The 22,316-nt window shown below is 40.2% G+C and overlaps 1 protein-coding gene across 9 annotated transcripts in view; it reads left to right on the plus strand.

Moving 5' to 3' along the window:
* Window positions 1-22,316, plus strand: part of fbrsl1 (fibrosin-like 1) — a 1,024,640-nt gene that overhangs the window by 863,123 nt on the left and 139,201 nt on the right. For all 9 annotated transcript variants that reach the window (XM_072240820.1, XM_072240822.1, XM_072240823.1 and 6 more), the window contains one exon: window positions 15,940-15,988. In XM_072240820.1, the coding sequence (XP_072096921.1) occupies window positions 15,940-15,988 (49 nt within the window). The remainder of the gene's footprint in view (window positions 1-15,939; window positions 15,989-22,316) is intronic.

The following is a 22,316-nucleotide window of genomic DNA, read 5'->3' on the forward strand; positions in this document are numbered from 1 at the left end:
CAGTTTCACCCATGCCAGCCAAGATGCTTATGTAATCTATAAGATGTAAGGGCAGAAATGGGCCATTCAGCCCGTCGAGTCTTCTCCAATTTGAATCTAATCTAATCCCATTTACTTTTTTTTTAAAGAAGTCTGTCAGTATCTACCTCATCTAAACCCCTCATGATTTTATAAATTTCTCTAAATATTCCAAGAGGAAGCTATTGACGATGAAGGAAGCCAGAGATGGAGGACCTTCATTGCTGCCCTAAATGCCAGTGGCATAACAAGCAGTAAGTAAGTCTAAAATATGATCTTCCCCTCCTTTCACTCCAGGGTAAACAGTCCCAGCATGTCCAATTTCTTCTTCTAACTCGAGCCCTCAAATTCAAGTAACATTCCTGGGAATATTTTCTCCACCCTCTCTAGTTTAAGCAAATCTATCATTCATTAAGGTCATGGCTGATCCAATTGTAGCTGTGCCACCATTATGTAAACTTCCTTAGTTTAAGAGAACATGTAAGGAAGCTGGTTGGTTTTGGATAGTACAGAGGTTCAGATTAAAATTGGGGGATTGCTGGGCAGCATGGGTCGAAGGGCCTGTTCCGCACTGTTTCTCAGTAAACAAATCATCTACATGTGTTTGAAAGATGTGGTTGAAATTCTCCTCTGTACAATGTAAAGTTGGCTATAGTAGTTTAAAATTTAGCTGGAATAAATTGGACTCTGTGGTTCATGTTATGATGTGTTTCTAGTTGCTTTTTTTTAAATTGCTATTTTGTGCGATTTTGATCAGGGCAGACTGGTTGTGCCTCCTGCAGTTCATGAATAACAGCGCTAAATTGAACTGAACTAAACTGACCATCCCTGGACCGTTTCAATGACTCTGTGGTTTGATGTTTTATACTGTGTTTTTCGCTCTTTTATTGGCATTTGTGTGATTTGTTCTCTGCTTTTGTGTGTTGGATGTTTGATGTTTTCTTTGAACAGGTTCCATGGTGTTTCTTTGTTTTGTGGCTGCCTGTGGGATGACTAATCCGAGGGTTGTATACTGCATATGTACTTTGTTAATAAATGAAATTAGAATCAGGTTTATTATTACTGGCATATGTCATGAAATTTGTTGATTTGTGGCAGCAGTACATAAATTATTATCAATTATGATAAGAATTATTTAAAAAAATTAAAACAATTAGTGCAAAAAGAGAGCAAAGAGTGAGGTACTGTTCATGGTCTATTTAGAAATCTGTTGATGAAGCTGTTCCTAAAACACTTGCGTGTGAGTTTCCAGGAGTCTATGTGATCTTGAGGTGCATAAATTGGATAAATCCCCAGGGCTTGACCAGACATAATCTAGGACTTTATGGGAAGAAATGGGAGAAATTGCTGGCAGAGATTTTTGTATCTTCCTTATCCACACGAGGTACTGGAGGACAAGAGAGTGGCTAATGTTGTCTTCATTTAAGAAGAGCTACAGAAGACTGGGAATCTACAAGCCAGTGAGCTAAACATCAGTGGTGCGAAAGCTACTAGAGGGTCTTCTGAGAGACAGGGTCTATTTGCATTTGTAAAGTGCAACTAGGGATAATCAACATAGGTTTGTACATGGGAAATCATACTTTAATTTCATTGAGTTTTGTGAAGAAGTGACCAAGAGCATTGACAAGTGTACGTGGACTTTAGCAAGGCTTTAGACAAGGTCCTGAATGGTAGACTGGTCCAGAAGGTGGGATCACATGGGATCCAGTGAACCATTCAACTAAGATTTTAAAAATAGCTATCTGTTTCATACATTATGTCAAAACATAAGGTGAAATACGTCATTTGCATCAAGAATGTGCTGGGAGCTGCCCGCAAGTGGCAGCTTGTTCCTGGTGTAAACACAACATGCCCACAGCTCACAAACCCTTTGGAATGTGGGAGGAAGCCCACGTCTTCACAGTAATAACACACAAACTTCTTACAGGCTGTGACAGGAATTGAACCCCAATCTTCCGGCTGGTGCTGTAAAGTTAACCACTATGCTGCCATGCTGTTGGAGGGTGTTAGTGGAAGATTGTTTTCCATACTGGAGATCTGAGCTCGGTAGCTTGGTGCTGGGTCCTCTGCTGTTGATCACACTTACTAACAGTTTGCACAAGAATGTCAGTAGCATGATTAGTAAGTTTGCTGATGATGCCAAGATTCAAAGTTCAGTGTAAATTATCAAAGTACATATAGGTCACAATATGCAAACCTGATATTCACTTTCTTGCAGTCATTTACAATAAATACAAAGAAAAACAAACAAACAAAATAATAAATAAATAATCAAGACCATGAGATGAAGGCTGCTTGAAAGTAAGTCCATAGGTTGTGGAAACAGTTCAATAATTGGGATGAGTGAAGTTATCCCCTCTGGTTCAAGAGACTGATGGTTGAGGAGTAATAACTGTTCCTGAACCTGGTGCTGTGGGTGCTGAGGCTCCTGCACCACCTTCATGACGGTAGCAGTGAGAAGAGAGCATGGCCTGCATGTGGGGTCCTTGATGATGAATGCTGCTTTTTTGCAGCAGTGCTCCATGTAAATTTAAAGGGGACTTGAAGAGGAATGTTTAAACAACATTTGGATAGGTTCATGGGATGTTCCTCAAAGGGGCTAGGACAAGCTCAGTCAGCATGGATCAGTTGGGCCGAAGGACCCGTTTCTGTGCTGTAATACTCTATAACACCATTTTTGATAAGGTAAATCAGCTTGCAAATGAAAACAGCAAAGGGTGTGACATGTTTTGTAGTTTGGCTTGCAATTAGGTTCAGTGATACTCAGATTTTCACATGGTGTTTATCACTTTAACTTGGGTTTCTTTTCCAATGCTTCTCTGCATGTTCTCATTATATATTTGTGAAATAAAATGTCAAGCACTTCCATTTTCAATGAATCTATATTTGATTAGAAGATATTTTAATGCCCTGTTTAAACTTAAGCAATGATGCATATGCACAGCCTGTCTTCCATCGCCGTTCCATCTCTTCCTTCATTGTTCCAAAATCAAAATCCTGAAACACTTCTGTTGAAGTACTTTCAATGGGCGGTGTGCAATGACTCAAGAAGGTATTTCACAGTAGTGGTAAAGGATCATTATCTGCTCACCTTGGCAGTAAAGGCATCTCCCTTGACAAAATGGAGTTTTTTCACTGCCACCTCTAAGGTCAAACTTTATTGGTCTTCTGATTTGCCAATGTTAAATGTTAGAATTACATAATAAAATACATCAGCTTTGATCGAATGATGGTGCAGACTTATGGGCCTAATTCTGGTCTGATGTTTTATGGTGTCTAACAGTCTTATGTTGGGGACCTGTAGTATTGTTTAAGATAGTGGTCGCTAACCTTTTTCAGCCCAAGATCCCCTACCTCAGCCTTAGTGAAAGGCAAGATTGACCTACTAAATCATTTAGTCACACGCATGTGCACGGGGCAGAAAAGACTGGAAGTAAAACCCCAGAACCCGGAAACAATCTCTCTTTACAAACAGCTTTCAGTAGCGCTACTGAATTAATTAGTATTAATTATTTTTGTAATGCTCACATTACAACACCTTTAATTCTATGTTTCATTATTTAATTTTATTTCAACATGAAAAATAAATGAATAAAAATTGACTGTTGTACTCAGTGTGATGACTGGGGCTGAATACTTTCTGCTAATTCCCTGAAATTTGGCTCATAACTACCGACAGCCAGTCTGAGACAGTCTGTGAGGTGTCTGTCAGTAAGAAAGCACCTGTACTTAGATTTCATAATTTTCATCTGTTGCAGCACAGCGCCCTCGCAAACCTCCTGACAGACTGAATATTTGAATGGACAGTTTACTTTATTAGACTGAACGTTGAATCTGCTAGGTTTTTCAGGTGTTTTGTATTGGTAAGCTGTTACTGAAACACTAGTACAAGTTTCAGAGGTACGCAAGATAAAGACACCACTGTTTTTTTGTTTCCCAGTTATTTACATTTGGGGAATGTTGGAATTTAAAGGGGAAGAAGTGTTGTAATGTGAACATTATAAAGATAAGTTAATACAAATTAGGATAATGGTAATATAGCAACTTTGTAGCTATGCAGCTACGGAAAACTGTTTGTAAAGAGGTTGCTTCTGGGTTGTGAGGTTTTACTTCCGGTCTTTTCTACCGCGGTGCATGATGGGGCAGCTATACACACATGCACACTGGACAGAAAGAACAAACTAAAACCCTGGAAGCAATCTCTCTTTACAAACAGCTTTCAGCAGCTGGAGTATTGCTATATTACCATTATCCTAATTAGTATTACTTATTTTTATAAAACTCACATTACAACAGTATTTGTGTATTTATTTATTTTTCATTTTTTTTCGGGATCTACCAGGCAAGTCTCAAAGATCGACCGGTTGGTGACCACTAGTTTAGGATAAAGTTGAGGTTTCCCAAAGTAGTGGAGAAAATTTAAGTTATACTTGAAGTAACTGTATTTGATAGGCCATGACTATAATACTTGAAGAGTTAAGAGTGTAGCCAGTTGATTAGACTTGTGAAGTTTGAAGATTTGTATTGATTAAGCAATTAACAAGTAGTTTAGCCAATGTACTATGCAAATTGTGAAGTTAATACATATGTAAAGAAGATGTATGTGAATGATTAGGTTTAGATGTATGTAAGAATGAAAGTGTAGGTAGGAGCAAGGCTTGGCTAGTTGGCTTCTCTGCTATATCATTGTCATCGTTGAGTTGCTGCCTCAGCACCATTTTTCTGCAACATTCCCATATTCCTTGCTTCCCTAAACTTCTATGTTTTTATCGTATTCATTTACTCCGTCTTTTGCTCGTTATGCCATTAGCGTTTAGGGCAGTAATAAAGGTCCTCCATCTATTGTGGTGTTCAGGGCTTCCTTCATTGTGTCGGTAGTTTCCTCGCGGTTTTCACTGCCATCAGTTATGCAAGTCCCAGGTGGAGACTCAGAAATACTGTCGCACTCTTCACTGCTGTTTCCATGACAATTTTGTTTTACCAGTCAGGGTTGTTAGCCCTGAGCTGAACCCTTGAACATGGAGGACTGGTGGACCACTCTTAGTCTGACCTCTGCCCTTTGATCTGTGTTTGGCATGGATGACCCTACCAAAGTACAAAGCACAAAGCCCTGACTCCAGCCAACATAGCTGACAAGGTTGTGGTCCTCTTGGAAGATACTCAATGACTGAGCTTCTGTAACTTTTCTGGGTACAGAATTTCAAATATTCCCTATCCTCTGTCAAAAATATCCTTTATTTTTGAAACTTTTTTTACTGTAAAGTTCAAAGTGAATGTTTTATCAAAGTACATACCCTGAGATTCATTTTAACATATTCAGATAGACACTTCTGTCAGGAGAAGTATCCTGTATCTGGCATTTTGAACCTTGTACGAACTTTGTAGGTTTCAATGTTTACTTGTAGACTCTGAGGAATACAAATTAATCAACCTTCCATCACTTGAATCGCACTAATGAACCTCCACTGTGTTTTCTCTATATCTTTTGAAGAAAGACAGTTTTCCAGGGGTGGTTTCACCAAGGCACAGCAGCAGAGAAACATGTTTTACTTAATTAAATCCACGGGGTGGAGAGGGGAGGCACAGTGGTCAGTGTGACACTATTACAGCTTGGCATTGGAGTTCTGAGTTCAATCCTGCATCCTCTGTAAGGAGTTTATATGTTCCCCCTGTGAACTGTGTGGGTTTTCTGTGGATGGTCTTGTTTCCTCCCAGCGTCTGAAGAGGTACACGTTGGTAGGTTAATTGGTCATTGTAAATTGTCCCGTGATTAGGTTAGGGTTAAATCATGGGTTGCTGGGCGGCATGGCTCAAAGAGCCGGTAGGGCCTATTCCATATTGTACTCATAAATAAAATAAAATTTTTTTAAAAATTGTGTTTCTAATCACTTGCATCACCGGCCTGTATCAGGGACTTTTTTTTAAACAAAAACACTTTCCTTTTTTGTACACCAAAACGGAAAACCTCAAATTTTTCTACATGAAATTTCTGCTTCCATGTTCTTGCCAATGCACTGAGCTTGTCTATACGCAAATAAGCAAAAATCTGCAGATGCTAGAAATCCAAGCAACACACACAAAATGCTGGAGGAACTCAGCAGGCCCAAAAGTCAACTGTACTCTTTTCCTAGATGCTGCCTGGCCGGCTGAGTTTCTCCAGCATTTTGTGTCTTGTCAGCTTGTCTATATCCTGTTAAGCCCTCTGTCATCCTCCTTTCTGTTCGCCATCCTACCCATTTTTGTGTTAACAAACTTGGAAATGTGCTACTTGGGTACTTCAGCCAAAGAGCTGATGTAAAAGTGGAAGGTTTAATAGTCAGAAAGAGCACTGTTGAAGTAATGAAAATTGGGCCAGAAATGGAACTTCATAGTGGTGGCTCCCATAAGAAGGAAGTTCCTCATTTATGAGAATAAGTTCTGGTCGCCCCTGCTGCCAGGTTACACCGACATTTGTCTGCATCCGCTTTGGCATGCAGCCAATGCATGAGATGAGCCTTGTTTACACTGGCACGGTATCTAGCAATATGCAGATCAATGTGTGCCATTTCTAAGGATTATGCTTGGATCTGTTTAAACCCTCTTTAACACAGTCAAATATTACCATTCCATATTTGATAAATGTATTCCATGAATCTTACATCCTGGAAGTATGATAGTGGTTTTGATTTATTCATTCACAGGGTGTGCATGTCACTGACAACACCTGCATTTTTAAAAATAATTCATGACTTATTCCTGTACTGAGAAAATGGGTTTGGAGTTGCATATAACCCAGACTAAATAAGATTAATAGATTTCCTTCCTTGAAGAACATTGATAACTAGCTCGGTAGTTTCATGGTAGTACTTTCATTAGTATACTTTTTTCCATAAATGCTGCCTGGCCTGCTGAGTTCCTTCAGCATTTTGTGTGTGTTGCTTGGATTTCCAGCATCTGCAGATTTTCTCTTGTCAGTAGTTTCATGGTTACTCTTATTGAGATTTAATTCCAGTCTCTCTTTTTTTTTTAATTATCTGAGTTAAAAATTCCCATCTGCTATGGTGAGAATCGGACTCATGATTCTGGATCAGTGGTCCAGAACTCTGGTGACCAGTCCAGTAACCTAACCACTATGTGTACTACGAACTATACTTGGCACTCTTTTAAAACCTGTTGTGTTCCAAAAGTGAGAGAGCAATTGTTAATTTTCAGGGTAAAACTGTTTTGTGTGGCTGTATTTGTGTATAGTTAGATGGCAATCAAACTTGAATTTGAATCAAATTGCTTTGAATTGGGTGCAGCAAATTTCCTGGTTAACTTGTTTTTGACTAATTTGACAAACATCATAAAAGCAGTGCAAATTAGGTTTGCATTTGTTTTCCTCCAACTTTATTTTTTCATTCCTCATTCTGGCTCCCCTCTCACCACTTCTCCTCTCACTCTGCCCCCCTTCCCTTTAGCCATGATTCAATCACTTCTCCTATCAGGTTCCCCCTTCTTCAGTCCTCTCCCTTTTCCATCTATCACCTTCCAGCTTCTCACTTCAAACCACCTGTCTCCCCAGTCACTTGCCAGTTTATACTCTTTCCCCTCTCCTGATTCAAAGCACATTTATTATTAAAGTACGCATGCAGTGTACAACCCCGAGATTTGCCATCCCAACAGACAGCTCTGAAACAAAGAAAACCGTGGAATCTGTTCAAAGAAATATATCAACCCCCCCCCACCCCACACGCAAAACAAAAAAAAAGAGCAAAAGCAACCAACTTAAACCCCCTCCCCTTCCCTTTCTCCCATGGTCCACTTTCCTCAGTCAGATTCCTCCTTCAACCCTTTACCTTTTGCACCTGTTACCTCCCAGCTTCTCGCTTCATTCCTCCCTTCTTCCACTCACCTTGTTCTGGCTATTTCCCCCTTTCCTTTTCAGTCCTGATGAAGGGTGTCTGCACAAAACATCTGCTGTTTGATCCCCTCCACAGATATCCAGTTCCTCCAGTTTTTTCACAAAATACTGGCGGAAGTCTGCCATTGCTGGAAATGCAAAGCAACAAACACAAAATGCTGGAGGAACTCAGCAGATCAGACAGCATATATGGAAAAGAGTAAACAGTCGACATTTCAGGCTGAGACCCTTCATCAGGACTGAAGAATCCTCCACTATTTGGTGTATTGCTCTGAAGTTCCAGCATCTGCAGAATCTTTTGCATTTCACTGTTTTGAAATACATATGACAAATAAAGCTAATCTTTAGTTGTGTCACTTGGCCTAACAGTCTTCCCTGCTTTTTTTCTTAAATGGCTTTATCTTTTTCTCTCCATGCCTGTCTGCTTTCAATCTCCTTTCAATCTCCTTTTATCTGCCTTTCACTACTTTCTTCTCTCTCTCTCTCTTGTCCAGATAATAATTCCAGAAACCCAGCAGCATTTGAAGCTGTACACTGCCAGACAGGCACTCGCTGATTAATCAGTCCTGTACTACCCTGATAGGGTGTTAATTTGTAAAGTTAATGGACAGGCAGCCATGATAAGCTGTAGCAGCTGCTCTGTAGCTGCTGGTGAAGCGAGGGGGAGGTGGGGGATGGGTCGATTTGACACCAACTGGCATCAGACTAATATTTTGGTTGTACGCGAAAAATGCTCGTCGCAGAAGTGTTTAATGTGTTTATAACATAAAAGGCAGTGGAACATGTGTTACAATTTGGAACTAGTTCAAGTGTTGGGGAGGGAGGAGGAGGCGTGTTAGTGATAAAATGCTGCCGTGACTGCGAAATGACATATGTGTACAGAGTGCTGTCTGCAGCCAGCATAATTTTTTACTCCTCCCTTGCCAAGCCTTCCCTTCTGTGCTGTTACACTGATATATGCAGGCACCTTGCGTAGAGAACAGTTCTAGTTATGGCACTGCCAAGAGCCCGAGGCATTTTGTACTGCCGCCAGTTCTTGAGTTCATACGGCAGTTTGGTATCTGAATGGAGATGAAGGAAAACAGATCCTTACATCAGTTCTAGTTTTTATGAGGGTGTAAAGGAAGGGCATTGAATGAAGTTGTAGAGATCGGCTGCTGCAGGAAGCAAATGAGTATCAGGAGATAAAGCAGACACTCCTTGGGGAGTTTTTAAACCGCACTGCGACTTTATACTTAGCTCCTTTTCCCTCTGTCTGTTTCTACAACTGTTTTACCCAGTATAGCTTTGGGGGGTTGTGACCTCAGGAGCTTTGAGTGCCCTTCCCTTCGGGGAGTTTTATTGAGCTCAGAGGAAGGCAATTCATAAAGCATAGCTAATGGGGGGAATTGGGAAGGAAAACTTTGCAGCTGATGGCTCTCCAGAGGGAGTCTGCGGCTTGAGGCCTAATATATGGATGTGCTCAAAGGTCAGGTTTCCTGCAGCTTTTTGGGTAGGTTTTCTATTTCCGGAAAGTATAGACATTATATTAAACATGTATAAATATGGCTGACTCTGCAAATATGACCCAGTGGCACTGCAACCAGCAAATAGGCAATTTTATTGCTTCCAAAGTATGTATACATGGTACAATCTTAAGATTCAATTCCTTACAGACAGCCACAAAACAAAGAAACCCAAAAGAACCCATTTTAAAAAAGACTGTCAAATACCCAATGTGCAGAGAGAGAAAAAACTAATTGTGCAAGCAACAAAATTAAGAAAATAGCATTTAGAACAAAAAAGTGAGTTGTCAGGCACGAAGCTGGAACAGCTGGAGCAAACCTCAGAGTCAGTGCAGCGAAGAGCAGAGTAAACATCACCGAGCACAGAGCAGAAGCGGCCTGGCCCTTTCCTCTGGTCCTGACATTCTGCCTTTTCAATCCATCCAGCCCGGTGTTTAAATCATCCAAACGTTGGGTGGTTCCTCATTCTCGGACCCAGGCCCAAGTCGCATTGATACACTCTAGGGCTGGACTCCGCTGCCTGTACCCAACCTTTCCAAATCAGCCCGGCACTTCGATTGATCAAACCTTGCTCTAGGTCAAAATAAAGGATAAATGAAGTATTTGCAGGTTTGCAGAAAAGCTGATAACTTTACGTCAGTTCTGCAGCTTGACTAAGTAGTATTAACATTTACAATTTGCTCATCTGTAAAGGGTCAAGATGATTTAGTAAATATCAATAAAATTGAGGATATTTCTCAATGAATTAATGCCATCATGATTGTCATCTGAATGTGAGTGATAGCAGGTAGGTTTAGACCATAATTCCATAATACTTGTGAGCAAAATTAGGCCATTCAGCCCATCAAACAGAGGATTTAGATGTTAGAGCTTTTTTTATGCCATGGACTGATACCATTAAGCAAGGGATTTGTGGACCCCAGGCTGTGGACCCCCCCCCCCCGCCCCCCGGCCACATTGGAGGGGAAAAGCACCACAAAAAACTACAGGTGTGTATTGGTTTTGAACCCATCTTAACAAGTAATTGATTTGTCTTTGCATGGCATTCTGTTCGGTTCTGTAAATCTGCTACAAGTCTATGTGGAAGAGCAGTCCTGAAGACATCTCTCTGTCTAAAACGTCTGCTGTCTTTCATTTCCATAGATGCTGCCTGACCTGCTCTGGACTTCCAGCATCTGTAGGTTTTCTCATGTTTGTGGAAGAGTAAAGTGCCTATTTTAGTTAGAAAGAGGATCTGATTCCTTTAGCTGTTCAAATCTTATACTTTGCACATGGTTATTTTTTTCCCATGACTTTTCTACTTTTGTAGAAGACAGAATATATTTTTTAAAAATGGTATGTAGCAATACAAAAATAGCTGCTTTCTACAAAAGTGCTAAACAGTCATGTGGAAAAATAGCCATTTTTTTTAAGAAATGTATTCTCAATCAAGTAATGTTTTGTTTATTTTGGTTAAAAATAATGGCTCATCAGAGTACAACATTGCCATGCTGATAGTGAATGTTATAATGTTTTATGTTGTAATCTTGATTTAACATGGGTGAAAGTGCCATCTGGGGAAGCAATTAGATATTTCACAGGATCTTACACAGGAATAATACATCATTAATAGTGACGAATTCAATGTGTTCACAAAAGAAATTGTTTGCCTTCACTATTTTATGTACTTAAGAGAATTGTATATCATGGTCACAGACTTCAGCAGATGAAGTTAACAGAAGCAGGCCAAAATGCTTCTCGTACTTGTGTTCATAATCCTTTCACATTAAAAGAGGTCGTTTTTCACAATTCACGGTAACCCTGCGTTCACCCTGGGTTTTTAGCTTCGGACAGAAAACGCAGTAGTTCTCATCCTGCGGGAAATTGTATTTGTTTTTTTTAAATAAGTTAATTGCCCTAATCAGGACAGCACCTTAAAGAAGTGTGCTTAGACTGCTGCTCTACTGTCTCTGCACCCATGACTGCGGCTAGGTACAGCTCAAACTCCATCCATAATTTTGACAATGACAGAATCTCAGGTGGCAGAGTAGACTGGATGGGCCAAATGCCCTAATTCTGCTTTTGTCTTACGGTCTTTTGGCTGCGAGGAGGCATACAGGAGTAAGAGAGGTTGGCTGGTTGAGTGCTATTGCAACACCAATCTTGCACTCATTGTCAGCAAGGTTAAGGAAATGATTGTGGAATTCAGGAAGGGGAAAATTAGGGGAACACACACCAGTCTTCATTGAGGGCTCAGTAGTGGAAAGGGTGAGCAGCTTCAAGCTCATGTGCCCCAACCTCTCAGAAGATCTGACACATTGTAATCACGAAGAGGGCATGCCAGCAGCTATACTTCGTTAGGCTTTTGAGGAGATTTGGTACGTCACCAAAGACTTTTGCAAATTTGTGCAGATCTATGGTGGAGAGCATTTTGACTGATTGCATCACCAACTGTCATGGACTCTTCCCCCCCCCCCCCCCCCCCCCGCCAAGGCACAGGATTGCAAAACACTGCAGAGGGTTGTAGAGTCAGCCAGTTCCACCATGGGCACAGCCCTCCCTGCTGTAGAGGGCATCTTCAAGAGGCAGTGCCTCAAGAGAGCAGCATCCATCACTAAAGGCCGTCATCATCTTTTCATTACTGCCATCAGGCAGAAGATACAGGAGCCGGAGGGGCCCTGACTCCATAACATAGGAACAGTTTCTTCCTGTCCACAATCAGATTTCTGAACAGTCCGTGAACACTACTCATTATTCGTCTTTTGCTAAATTTTATTTATTTTTGTAAATTATAGTCATTTGCAATGTACTGCTACCACAAAACAACACATTTCATGAGATGTACCCGTGTTGGTAATACTGGATTCTGATGTCCTCCAAATAGTGCAGTTTTGGTTCCAACCAGGAAAGGAAACATATTAAAAAAAAGTGCTGTGGAGGTTATTGATTCTGGGACTGGCAGGGCTATTCTATGAGGGGAGATTATGTTGACTAGGTTTGTATTTAAATGAATGAAGTTTAGAGGCAATCTCATTAAAACTTAGAAAATTCTTATGGGGCTTGACGTAGGGAGTATGTTTCCCTTGGGGGGAGGGTTGGTTAGAACAGTCATAGCCTCAGAATATTGGTATGACAATTAGCACCGAGATGAGGAATTTCTTTTCTCATATTACAGTGAACCTGCCAAACTCGCTACCCAAAAGGCTGTAAGGGCAAATCGCTGAATATATTTTAAGAAGGGAATAGATAGTTTTCTAGGCAAAAAATAAATCAAGAATTATGGGGAGACTGTGGGAATATGAAATAGAGGATCAGTCTTACCGAAACTTGGATATTTCAAGAGAATTAACTTCTGAAATACACTTAACTTATTGAGATGTGATATATCTCTTTAGAGATCAGTTGATTATGTCAGTTTCATTATCTCATATCAATGTTTTTAGTCCACTTAAAAAGTCTTCATGAACTTTTTAAATGTGCATAGAAATGAGTGTCTCTATCTTTTCCATACTTATTTTTGATGCATATCTGATGAGTAATGACTTTGTTTACATGTGCTGAGCATATGTTCACCTATTCTCAAGACCTAAAATTATCCTTTGCAGTTGATTTTGATACTTGCAGTCAAAAGGTCTAATTCCTAAGGGAAGGTGGAATGAATACTGTGGTATATGATATTCAGCTATACAGATTAGAAATGGTGATAGAGCATTTTAGACTGTGTTAATGACTGCCTGTTCCACAGCTGTGATTAGGACAGCAATGAAGGTCCTCCATTTCTTTCTGTCCTTGGCCTTGTCACACACAGATATAGAATGATTCTTCATTGCTATTTCCTTAACAATTTTCTTTTTTCTTGACTAGTCAGGGTTGTTAGCCCTGAGCTGAACCCCCTGAACCTGGAGGACCAGTAGACCACTTTTAGTCTGGTCTCTGCCTTTTGGCCTCTTTGGCATGGGTGACCCTACCAAGAGCCAAAGCATTAAGCCCTGACTCCAGCCAACATAACACTCTGGGCCATTGAGGCAAGGCAAGCCTCCAAACCCTGGCAAGGGGATGGTCATCTTTGAAGTTTAGACTAACAGTTAATACATTAATGAAAGCACAAATGCTGCAACTTTCCTGAACCAGCATGGAGGGCAGCTTTTTTTTGTATTTGCACAGATCATCTTTGTTGTTTTCAGACTTTGTAGTTTTTCATTGATTCTATTGTATTTCTTTGTCTACTGTGAATGCCTGAAAGAAAATGTATCTCAGGCTAGTATATGGTGATAAATACATTCTTTGATGATAAATACACATCAAACTTGCACAATGTTGTAATTGGTCTGTGCTACCAGCTGTCACTGTTAAGTGGGTTGGTACAAATGCAATACATAATAGTAGAGAGAAAAAAGAAAACTGAGTTATGATAAATGTATGTACATACACTCCCTTATGGGTGGTGTGTATGTGTGTTTTTCTCTCAATCTCAGATCCTCCACCAGAGGGCTGGGAGCTTGAAGGTTCAGTATAGTATCCTTGCTGTTCCTAGTAGTGCACTTTTCTGGACCGTGATCTCAATAAATCCTGGCGTTTATTGGAGCCACTTTCCCAGTCCAAGTGTCATAGCTGCAAGTGCTCCTATGCTGGGATTACTTGGTTTTAACCTCTCACATTCTTTCTGTCTGCTCTTTCAAGCCCTGGTATTTCTCCAGCTTCCCATATTCTTTCTTCCTGATGTTTCTGTCAGTTGGGATTGCCACATCTATTACTATTGCTTTCTTCTGCTCCTTGTCCTATATAGATAGAGATTATATCTCTCTCTATAGAATTTATTTTATTATTTTCCATAGATGCTGCTGAGCTTCTCCAGTATCTTGTGTGTGTGTTCCTAAAGATTTTGTGGTTTGTGGAACAATGAAAAAGTAAAGCATAGTTAATACGTAGCAGTTAGCATGATGCTGTTACAGTTCAGACATTAAGTTCAGTTCCAATGTCCTCTGTAAGAAAGATGGGATGTCTTTCCTGTGAGCACATGGGTTTCCTCTGGGTGCTCCAGTTTCCACCCACATTCCAAAGATGTACCTGTTAGTAGGTTAATTAGTTATTGTAAATTGTCCTGTGATTAGGCTAGGATTAAATTAATGAGTTGCTGGGCTTTGCCAGTCAGTTGGCTGGAAGGGCCTATTTTCACACTGTATGTCTAAATAAAATATAGTTTAAAGTTAATATCTAACCATTTGCTGGAAATTACTGACCTAGAGATACTGATATTTTCAGCTGAGATTTTGTGTGGATTTTTGTACCGTGGGTGGTTGGGGTATGGAGGGCTATGGTACTGGTGCAGATTGATGGGAGTAGGGAATTTGAATGGTTTGGCATGGACTAGATGGGCCAAGTGGCCTGTTTCTACTGTACTTTTCTATGACTGTATAAGGCATTATCACTTCTCTATCCTAATGGTTGTTACTTACATCTTATAAACATTCATATTCAGATTGAATTATTTAATAGCTTTGCTGTCCAAAATGTACTTCCTGGGAATATTAAGTTTTATGCCACCCATTAAAATGGACTGTTATTAGACAGAAAAGAAAGTCATACTTTATGCTTAAGTAGGAAACAGGAGCTTGTAATATCCTCCTCCATTTTAATCGTTTTATTAACCTTGGCATAAAGCAAATAATGTGTAGCCTGCTCATGTTAGCCTGGTTGCTTGCGAATCTGGCAGCCACAGATGGTTTTCATTGAAAATCAGTTCTGAGTACAAAAGGCTTACTGAGCTCGACAAGTCAGTTTTAGGGCTGATGGGAAGTCTTCGAACGTGAAACTTGAAGGGAGTTCAATCACCTTGCACCAAGGAGGTGACTGGATCAAAGCGATGGGGTTAATTGACAAAATGACACTCGCAAAGTAAGCCAGGTCTAAGGGGGATCAAAGAAATTTGCTGGAACATTGCTTGCTGCTGCATCCATTCCACCCAGGCGTGCCGCACACAGTCAATGGGTTGTTCTTCCATTTTTTAACGGATTTACGAAAAGTAGTTTGAGGTCTGCCAGTTGCAAATTCAAGATTTCTGTCAAAGTTGCCATTGTGAATGTTCACAAAATGAATACAAATTGTACATCCTGTAGTGCAAAAAAAGATTGTGGCTGCATTGTATTTTCCTTGTGTTTTATGGCCTGTGGGGTGCTTTCTACTCAATGGCTTGACTGTGCTGTTTGAAGATAGATATTTGACAAAAATCTGGAGCTTGCATGAAGCCAGATTCTGTTCTTTACCATATTTTGTTTATTCACATGTTTTATAAGATTTTTGTTTTTTAAGACTCTGAACTATTGGCTCTTGGCTTTTGCTACAGCTGTTCCTTCAAGAATTAGATTGGCAGGTTCACCAGGCAAATGAATAATTCTGTTGCCTTTATGATTTTTTTAGAAGAATTATTTCATTTGTGACTTTTGTGGCCTTTTGATGGCAAAATACTTCCCTCTACTGGTGGTTCTTAAGTAATGCATTGGATATAATTTTTTTTTAATTTAACATATCTTAACATATATTTTATTTTTCCCACAGGCATCAGATGTAGGCTCAGAGAAACTCTTTTCACCTGCAGCAAGTAAAGGTATGTTTATGTTCCCATTTAGAGAGCAATTTCAGTTACGAAAACTCAAATTTCGTTCATTGAATTGAAGTCTCAAGAATTAGTATTTTTTTAGACTAGTTTTATGTTTGTTTTTGGACTGCATTTCCCAAAAAAACCTTAAAATCAGCAGTGGGTGGCAAATTGCTAAGGAGCATCTTAAAGAAGATTGGCTAAACCTCCTTTCTTGCTTGTTAGTCATATAATATATAACTTTATAATCAAAATTTATAAGTACACAATTAATATTCTTCCTGGCACTTCAAGGTCAGAGTGTCAGTCCCAAATCATGGCTCATTATAAAATCTGACTCTTAGTATTGGGCATTGTTCCTATGTGTTGCATAAAATGACTATTTTTATGATTATTTATTGAGACATGCTCAGCTGGCTCTATTTTACATTAAAGCACGTCTGGTTTCCGTACGTGGTGTACTCACAATGATGTTTCACTAATGAAGTTACAATTCTTGTATATGCTTAATATCTTCGCACATTTCAACTTACTGCCTATTACACCACTGGCGTTTAGGGCAGCAATATCTGACGGTGTTTAGGGTTTCCTTCATGTTAGTAGCTCAGTTTTCACTGTTGTCAGTCTTGTAAGTCCCAGGTGGTTACTCAGGAATACCATCCCACTCGGATGTAGAAGGATTCGGATTCTTCATTGCTGTTTCTGTCACAATTTTGTTTGACCAGTCAGGGTTGTTAGCCCTGAGCTGAACCCCCAAACCTGCAGGACTGGTAGACCACTCTTAGTCTGGCCTCTACCCTTTGACCTGATTGGTATGGGTGACCCTACCAAGAGCAAATAGATAACTCCAGCCAAATTCGCGCTCTGGGTTATTGAGGCATGCAAGCCTCCAAACCCGACGACAAGGTTGTCCTCTTGGAGAACACATTGCAAGAAAAAAGTTAAATCCTCAGTCCTTGAGCATTCTTGAAATAAATTTAACTGGAAAATTGTGCAGCCACTGATCCTAGAAGCTTCCCATTTGTATTGCTGAATTAAAAACTTAAAAAGTTGTTTGAATCCTACAAAATACTGTCAGTGTTATATTGTTTACAAGTACAAGCTCTGTGTATTTCATTATATTTTTAATATGCAGACAAAAATTTAAAAGGCTTTAATTATTAGCAATCTGCCTATCTAAAAAGATACATTTTATTATGTAATTAGTTGGTTCATCCCATCATCCCTGCTGGGCAGCCAATAGCCAAAGTTGTCTGTCCTAGGCTAGTGCTTCAAGTTGTTTCAAGGTGTAGCCAATCTTCTTGATGGTTCAAGGTTGCGACATCAGGTGTTCTTTGGCCAGCCTCAGTGATCGGCCGTGTGGCTTCTACGGACTTGCAGGTTTCACCACACAACATTGTGAATCGTAGGGGTGAAGATACTTCCTCTCCCAGGGATGAGGTCTTTGGAGCTTCTGTTGGTGTTTCAGTATCTCTGTCTCTGGGATTTTACTGGATGGGGTTGCTAGCCCCATGCCCAAGCTGCTTCCTTTTGTAGCTGGGCTTAGGACTGTCCATGGCAGAGTTACAGTGCTGTGGAATACATGTATATTATAGAGAGAGCTAGGGTGCCCATGACCTTTGCACAGTACATGTACTGCATATTATGTCTTACCAGTTACCAAATAACACTAGTACTACTGAGCTAATCCAAAGCTAAGTACTTTTATTTCTGTTTCCCAACAACCTTTCTATTTTGACCAGTATACAGTACTATACAAACATCTTGGGCATCCTAGCTGTATATATGTGCCTAACTTCTGCACAGTACTATACATTTTATAAGTAGCCGTTCAAAGTACATAAAGGTCACCATATGCACCCTGAGATTAATTTTCTTGCTGACATATTCAGTGAAAATAATAGAATCAGTGAAAGACCACACCAACTTGAGCATTCAGTGTGCAAAAGATGACAAACTCTGCAAATCCAAAAGAAAATAAAATAAGCAATAAGGCGTACCTTGACTTTCAGAAGGCATTTGATAAGGTACCACATAGGAGATTGGTGGGTAAAATCAGAGCTCATGGCATTGGGGGGAGGATATTGACATGGATAGAAAACTGGTTGGCAGATAGAAAGCAAAGGGTAGCAGTAATGGGTGTTTCTCGGAATGGCAGGTGCTGACTAGTGGGGTGCCACAGGGCTCGGTATTGGGACCACAGCTGTTTACGATTTTCGTCAGTGATTTAGAGGAAAGCATTGTGAATAACATCAGCAAGTTTGCTGATGATACTAAGCTGGGTGGCAGTGTGACATGTGATTAAGATGTTAGGAGAATTCAAGGTGATTTGGATAGGCTGGGTGAGTGGGCAGAAACTTGGCAGATGGCGTTTAATATGAATAAGTGTGAGGTTATTCACTTTGGGAGCAAGAACAGGAAGGCAGATTATTATCTGAACGGTATGGAGTTAGGTAAGGGAGGAATACAAAGAGATCTAGGAGTACTTGTTCATCAGTCCCTGAAGGTGAATGAGCAAGTGCAGCAGGCAGGGAAGAAGGCTAATGGAATGTTGGCCTTTATTACAAAGGGAATTGAGTACAAGAGCTAGGAAATCCTTTTGCATTTGTACAGGGCCCTGATGAGACCACACCTAGAGTATTGTGTGCGGTTTTGGTCTCCAGGGTTAAGGAAGGACATCCTGGCTGTGGAGGAGGTGCAGCGTAGGTTCACTAGGTTAATTCCTGGGATGTCCGGACTGTCTTACGCAGAGCGGTTAGAGAGGCTGGCCTTGTACACGCTGGAATTAAGGAGATTGAGGGGGGATCTGATTGAGACATATAAGATTATTAAGGGATTGGACAAGATAGAGGCAGGAAATATGTTCCAGGGATGCTGGGAGAGTCCAGTACCAGAAGGCATGGTTTAAGAATAAGGGGTAGATCATTTAGGACAGAGTTGAGGAGGAACAACTTCTCCCAGAGAGTTGTGGAGGTGTGGAACGCGTTGCCTCAGAAGGCAGTGGAGGCCAATTCTCTGGATGCTTTCAAGAAGGAGCTAGATAGGTATCTTATAGATAGGGGAATCAAGGGTTATGGGGACAAGGCAGGAACTGGGTATTGATAGTAGATGATCAGCCAAGATCTCAGAATGGCGGTGCAGGCTCGAAGGACCGAATAGTCTACTTCTGCACCTATTGTCTATTGTCTAAATATTGAGAACATGAGATGAAGAGTCCTTGAGGAGGAGTCCATAGCTTGTGGGAACAGTTTAGTGATGGAGTAAGTGAAGTTATCCCCTTTGGTTCAAGAGCCTGGTAGCTGAGGGGTAATAACTTTTCCTGAACCGATCTGATGGCAGCAGTGAGAAAGGGGCCTGGCCTGGCCTGGGTGTTGGGGATTCACAGTGATGAATGCTGCTTTCCTGTTGGCCAGCTCTGCTGTGGGCCCTGCAAAATCTCTCCTTTTGAGTCATTCTTTCAGTCCTTTATCTTTTCGACCAAGTGACTTTCCCAGCATCTCCCTGAGAGGTTTGGCGTCTGTTCACATGGAATATTCAATGGAATCAAGTATTGTATTAATGCTAATTTTTAAAATTTGTGTGTAACATCTGGTATTTTGGGAAAAAAAATGTGGTTTGCTTTTATAAGCTTTCCTCCCTTGTTTTTGAGGGTGAAATAAATATTTTCGAACAATGTTGATTAAATTTTAATGAAGGTGAACTTTGTGGTTTGTCTCTTTTGGATGAAGTTGCTTGGTTGCAACTATTCTTTCTCAAAATAAAAGGTTACAAAATGCCTGTGGGGCCTTGGTTTCTTTTCCCTCCCCTAGACGATTAGCTCTAATGTAGCAAATTCCAGCAGTTACACATACAAATAGTCGATGGTAGAACATAACTGATTTATTCAATCTTCAGTTTATGTTACACAGACCAAATGCCCTGCAGGAGCATGAAACACATTAATAAGAAATGATTCTGCGGAAAGCCCATTTATTTGAAGTGGGACCATTTCTGAAGTGATGAGTGAGGTAGTTTAGTTTACAGCTGGGAACAATTAAGGTGTAAGTTTCTGCAAAGTGCTTCCATTTTACAAATATCTTTTGTCGGCTGCATTGTTCTGACATCTTGTGTCCAACTGTTTCGCTTCCATTTCCCATCTTCGGTTCAGAATCAGAATTGGGTTTAATATAACCAGCATATGTTGGTGATATTAAACTGCTGCTACTTTGCGGCAGCATTACAATGCAGTACATAACAAATATTGAAAAAGAAATGTGTGCATATATGTATTTTTTAAAGTTTTTTTCTAGATGTGTGTGTGTATAGATATAGATATACTGGAGAGAAATTGGATGGCAGAGGGGAAGAAGCTGTTCCTGAATTGCTGAATGTGTGCCTTCAGGCTTCTGTACCTCCTTCCTGATGGCAACAGTGAGAAGAAGGCATGTCCTGGGTAATAGGGGTCTTAATGATGGACCCTGCCTTTTTGAGACAGATGTTCTGGATACTGTGCAGGCAAGTGCCCATGGTGGAGCTGACTCGAGCTTACAACTCAATGCAGTTTACTTCGATCCTGTGCAGTTCCCCCATACCGGACAGTGATGCAGCCAGTCAGAATGCTCTCCATGGTACATCTATAGAAATTTTCAAGTGTTTCAGGTGTTTTCCTATTATTTTCTCTCACGCTCTCTGCGCTTCCCCAGCCAAACAGTTCTTTAGGCTGTGCTTTTAATGGCACAGGGCGGTAGGGGTGGGATTAGAATCTGGCTGTGCAGATGAGTTGAGAAGTAGGGTGAGACAAAAATCAGACGAAGCCAAAGCCTATCAGTCCATGAGGCCTGCTTCTGTACTGCAGCCTCTATATTTTAATATACCTTGCATTATTTATAAATGTATGTAATGCATTAGTACTTTTCAGTCAATCTCAAAGAAATGCATGCCTCTGGCAATAGCTGACAAGCCTGCTATTAACATCGTTTTAATTTGGCTATCTTTCCTCATTAACGAACTCTGCATAGCATGTTGAGGCACAGTAAGTTACAACATAAAGGTAGGATCCATAATTCAGTGCACAAGTGTACTGGCCATATCATTAAATATTGTTTTATCAGGTTATCACTCTGTGGAGCAATCCCATTGTTAAACCTACCGAAAGGTTAGAAGGAATATTTGTATTTAAACGGTCCATTTCCAGGTCTCAAAGCAGTATCTCAAAAAGTTCTTACAATAAATTTGCCTGGAAAAATAAGGAATTGCCACTGCATAGATGTATGTAAGCAAATTGCATACAGTAAGATCACAGGAGTAAGCCATGATTACAATACACAGTGTATTTGTACAATAACATAAGGACAGTATCCTGCTTCTTACTTCCAGAATAGCTGTGTTTAAGCAAATATTCTGAACATTGTAAAGTATGGCTTCTAAGTGTCACATGGAGTATGACTCTTTTAAAAGAATTTATCAAATATGATTTTAGTTCTCAGTCTGATTTACCCTTGGGACATAAAAACAAACTTTAATATGTCACTTTGGTGTCTTTATTATGGGTTCATGCAGCAACTTTTGAAAGATGAGTTTTACATCTGCTTTTTTGTCTTAAGGAAATAAATTTAATTTTTAGTGGCTTCATCTTGTGCCTAAATGGCAATAATCTAACAAAGAGTATGGGTACGGCCTAGTCCATCACGGGTAAAGCCTTCCCCACCAGTGAGCGTGTCATAGGAAAGCAGCATTTATCATCAGGGGCCCCCATCATCCAGGAGATGCTCTCTTCTTGCTGCTGCCATCAGAAAGAAAGTACAAGAGCCTCAGGACTCTTGCCACCAGGTTCAGGAGCAGTTATTACCCCTCAACCATCAGGCTCTTGAACCAAAGGGGACTTGCCCCATCACTGAAATGTTCCCACAACCTGTGGACTCACTTTCAGGGACCCTTCATCTCATGTTCTCAATATTTATTGCTTATTTATTATTGTTTCTTTTTCTTTTTGTATATGTAGTTTGTCTTTTCCACACTAGTTGCCCACCACATTGCTGCGGTCTTTCATTAATTCTATTACGGTTATTGGATTTATTGAGTATACCCACAAGAAAATGAATCTTAAGGTTGTTTCTGGTGACATACATGTATTTTAATAAATTTACTTTGAATTTTGAAATCTTGTTAATTCTGTTCCTCTTATATTTTGTGTAACTTTAAAATTAAATTGGAGAATGATTTAAGAGCAATTGTTCTTCAAGAAGTTGCCATTTGAGCAAAGGGCTCAGTTTTTCATTCATTCATTTGTGAGTACTGCATTTAGTGGCCATCCTACTTGCAGTTGGGATGCTAGTAGAAAATACCGCCTTGAATCTTT

This window comes from Mobula birostris, chromosome 22 (genome assembly GCF_030028105.1).
Source record: "Mobula birostris isolate sMobBir1 chromosome 22, sMobBir1.hap1, whole genome shotgun sequence".
Lineage (NCBI taxonomy): Eukaryota > Metazoa > Chordata > Chondrichthyes > Myliobatiformes > Myliobatidae > Mobula > Mobula birostris.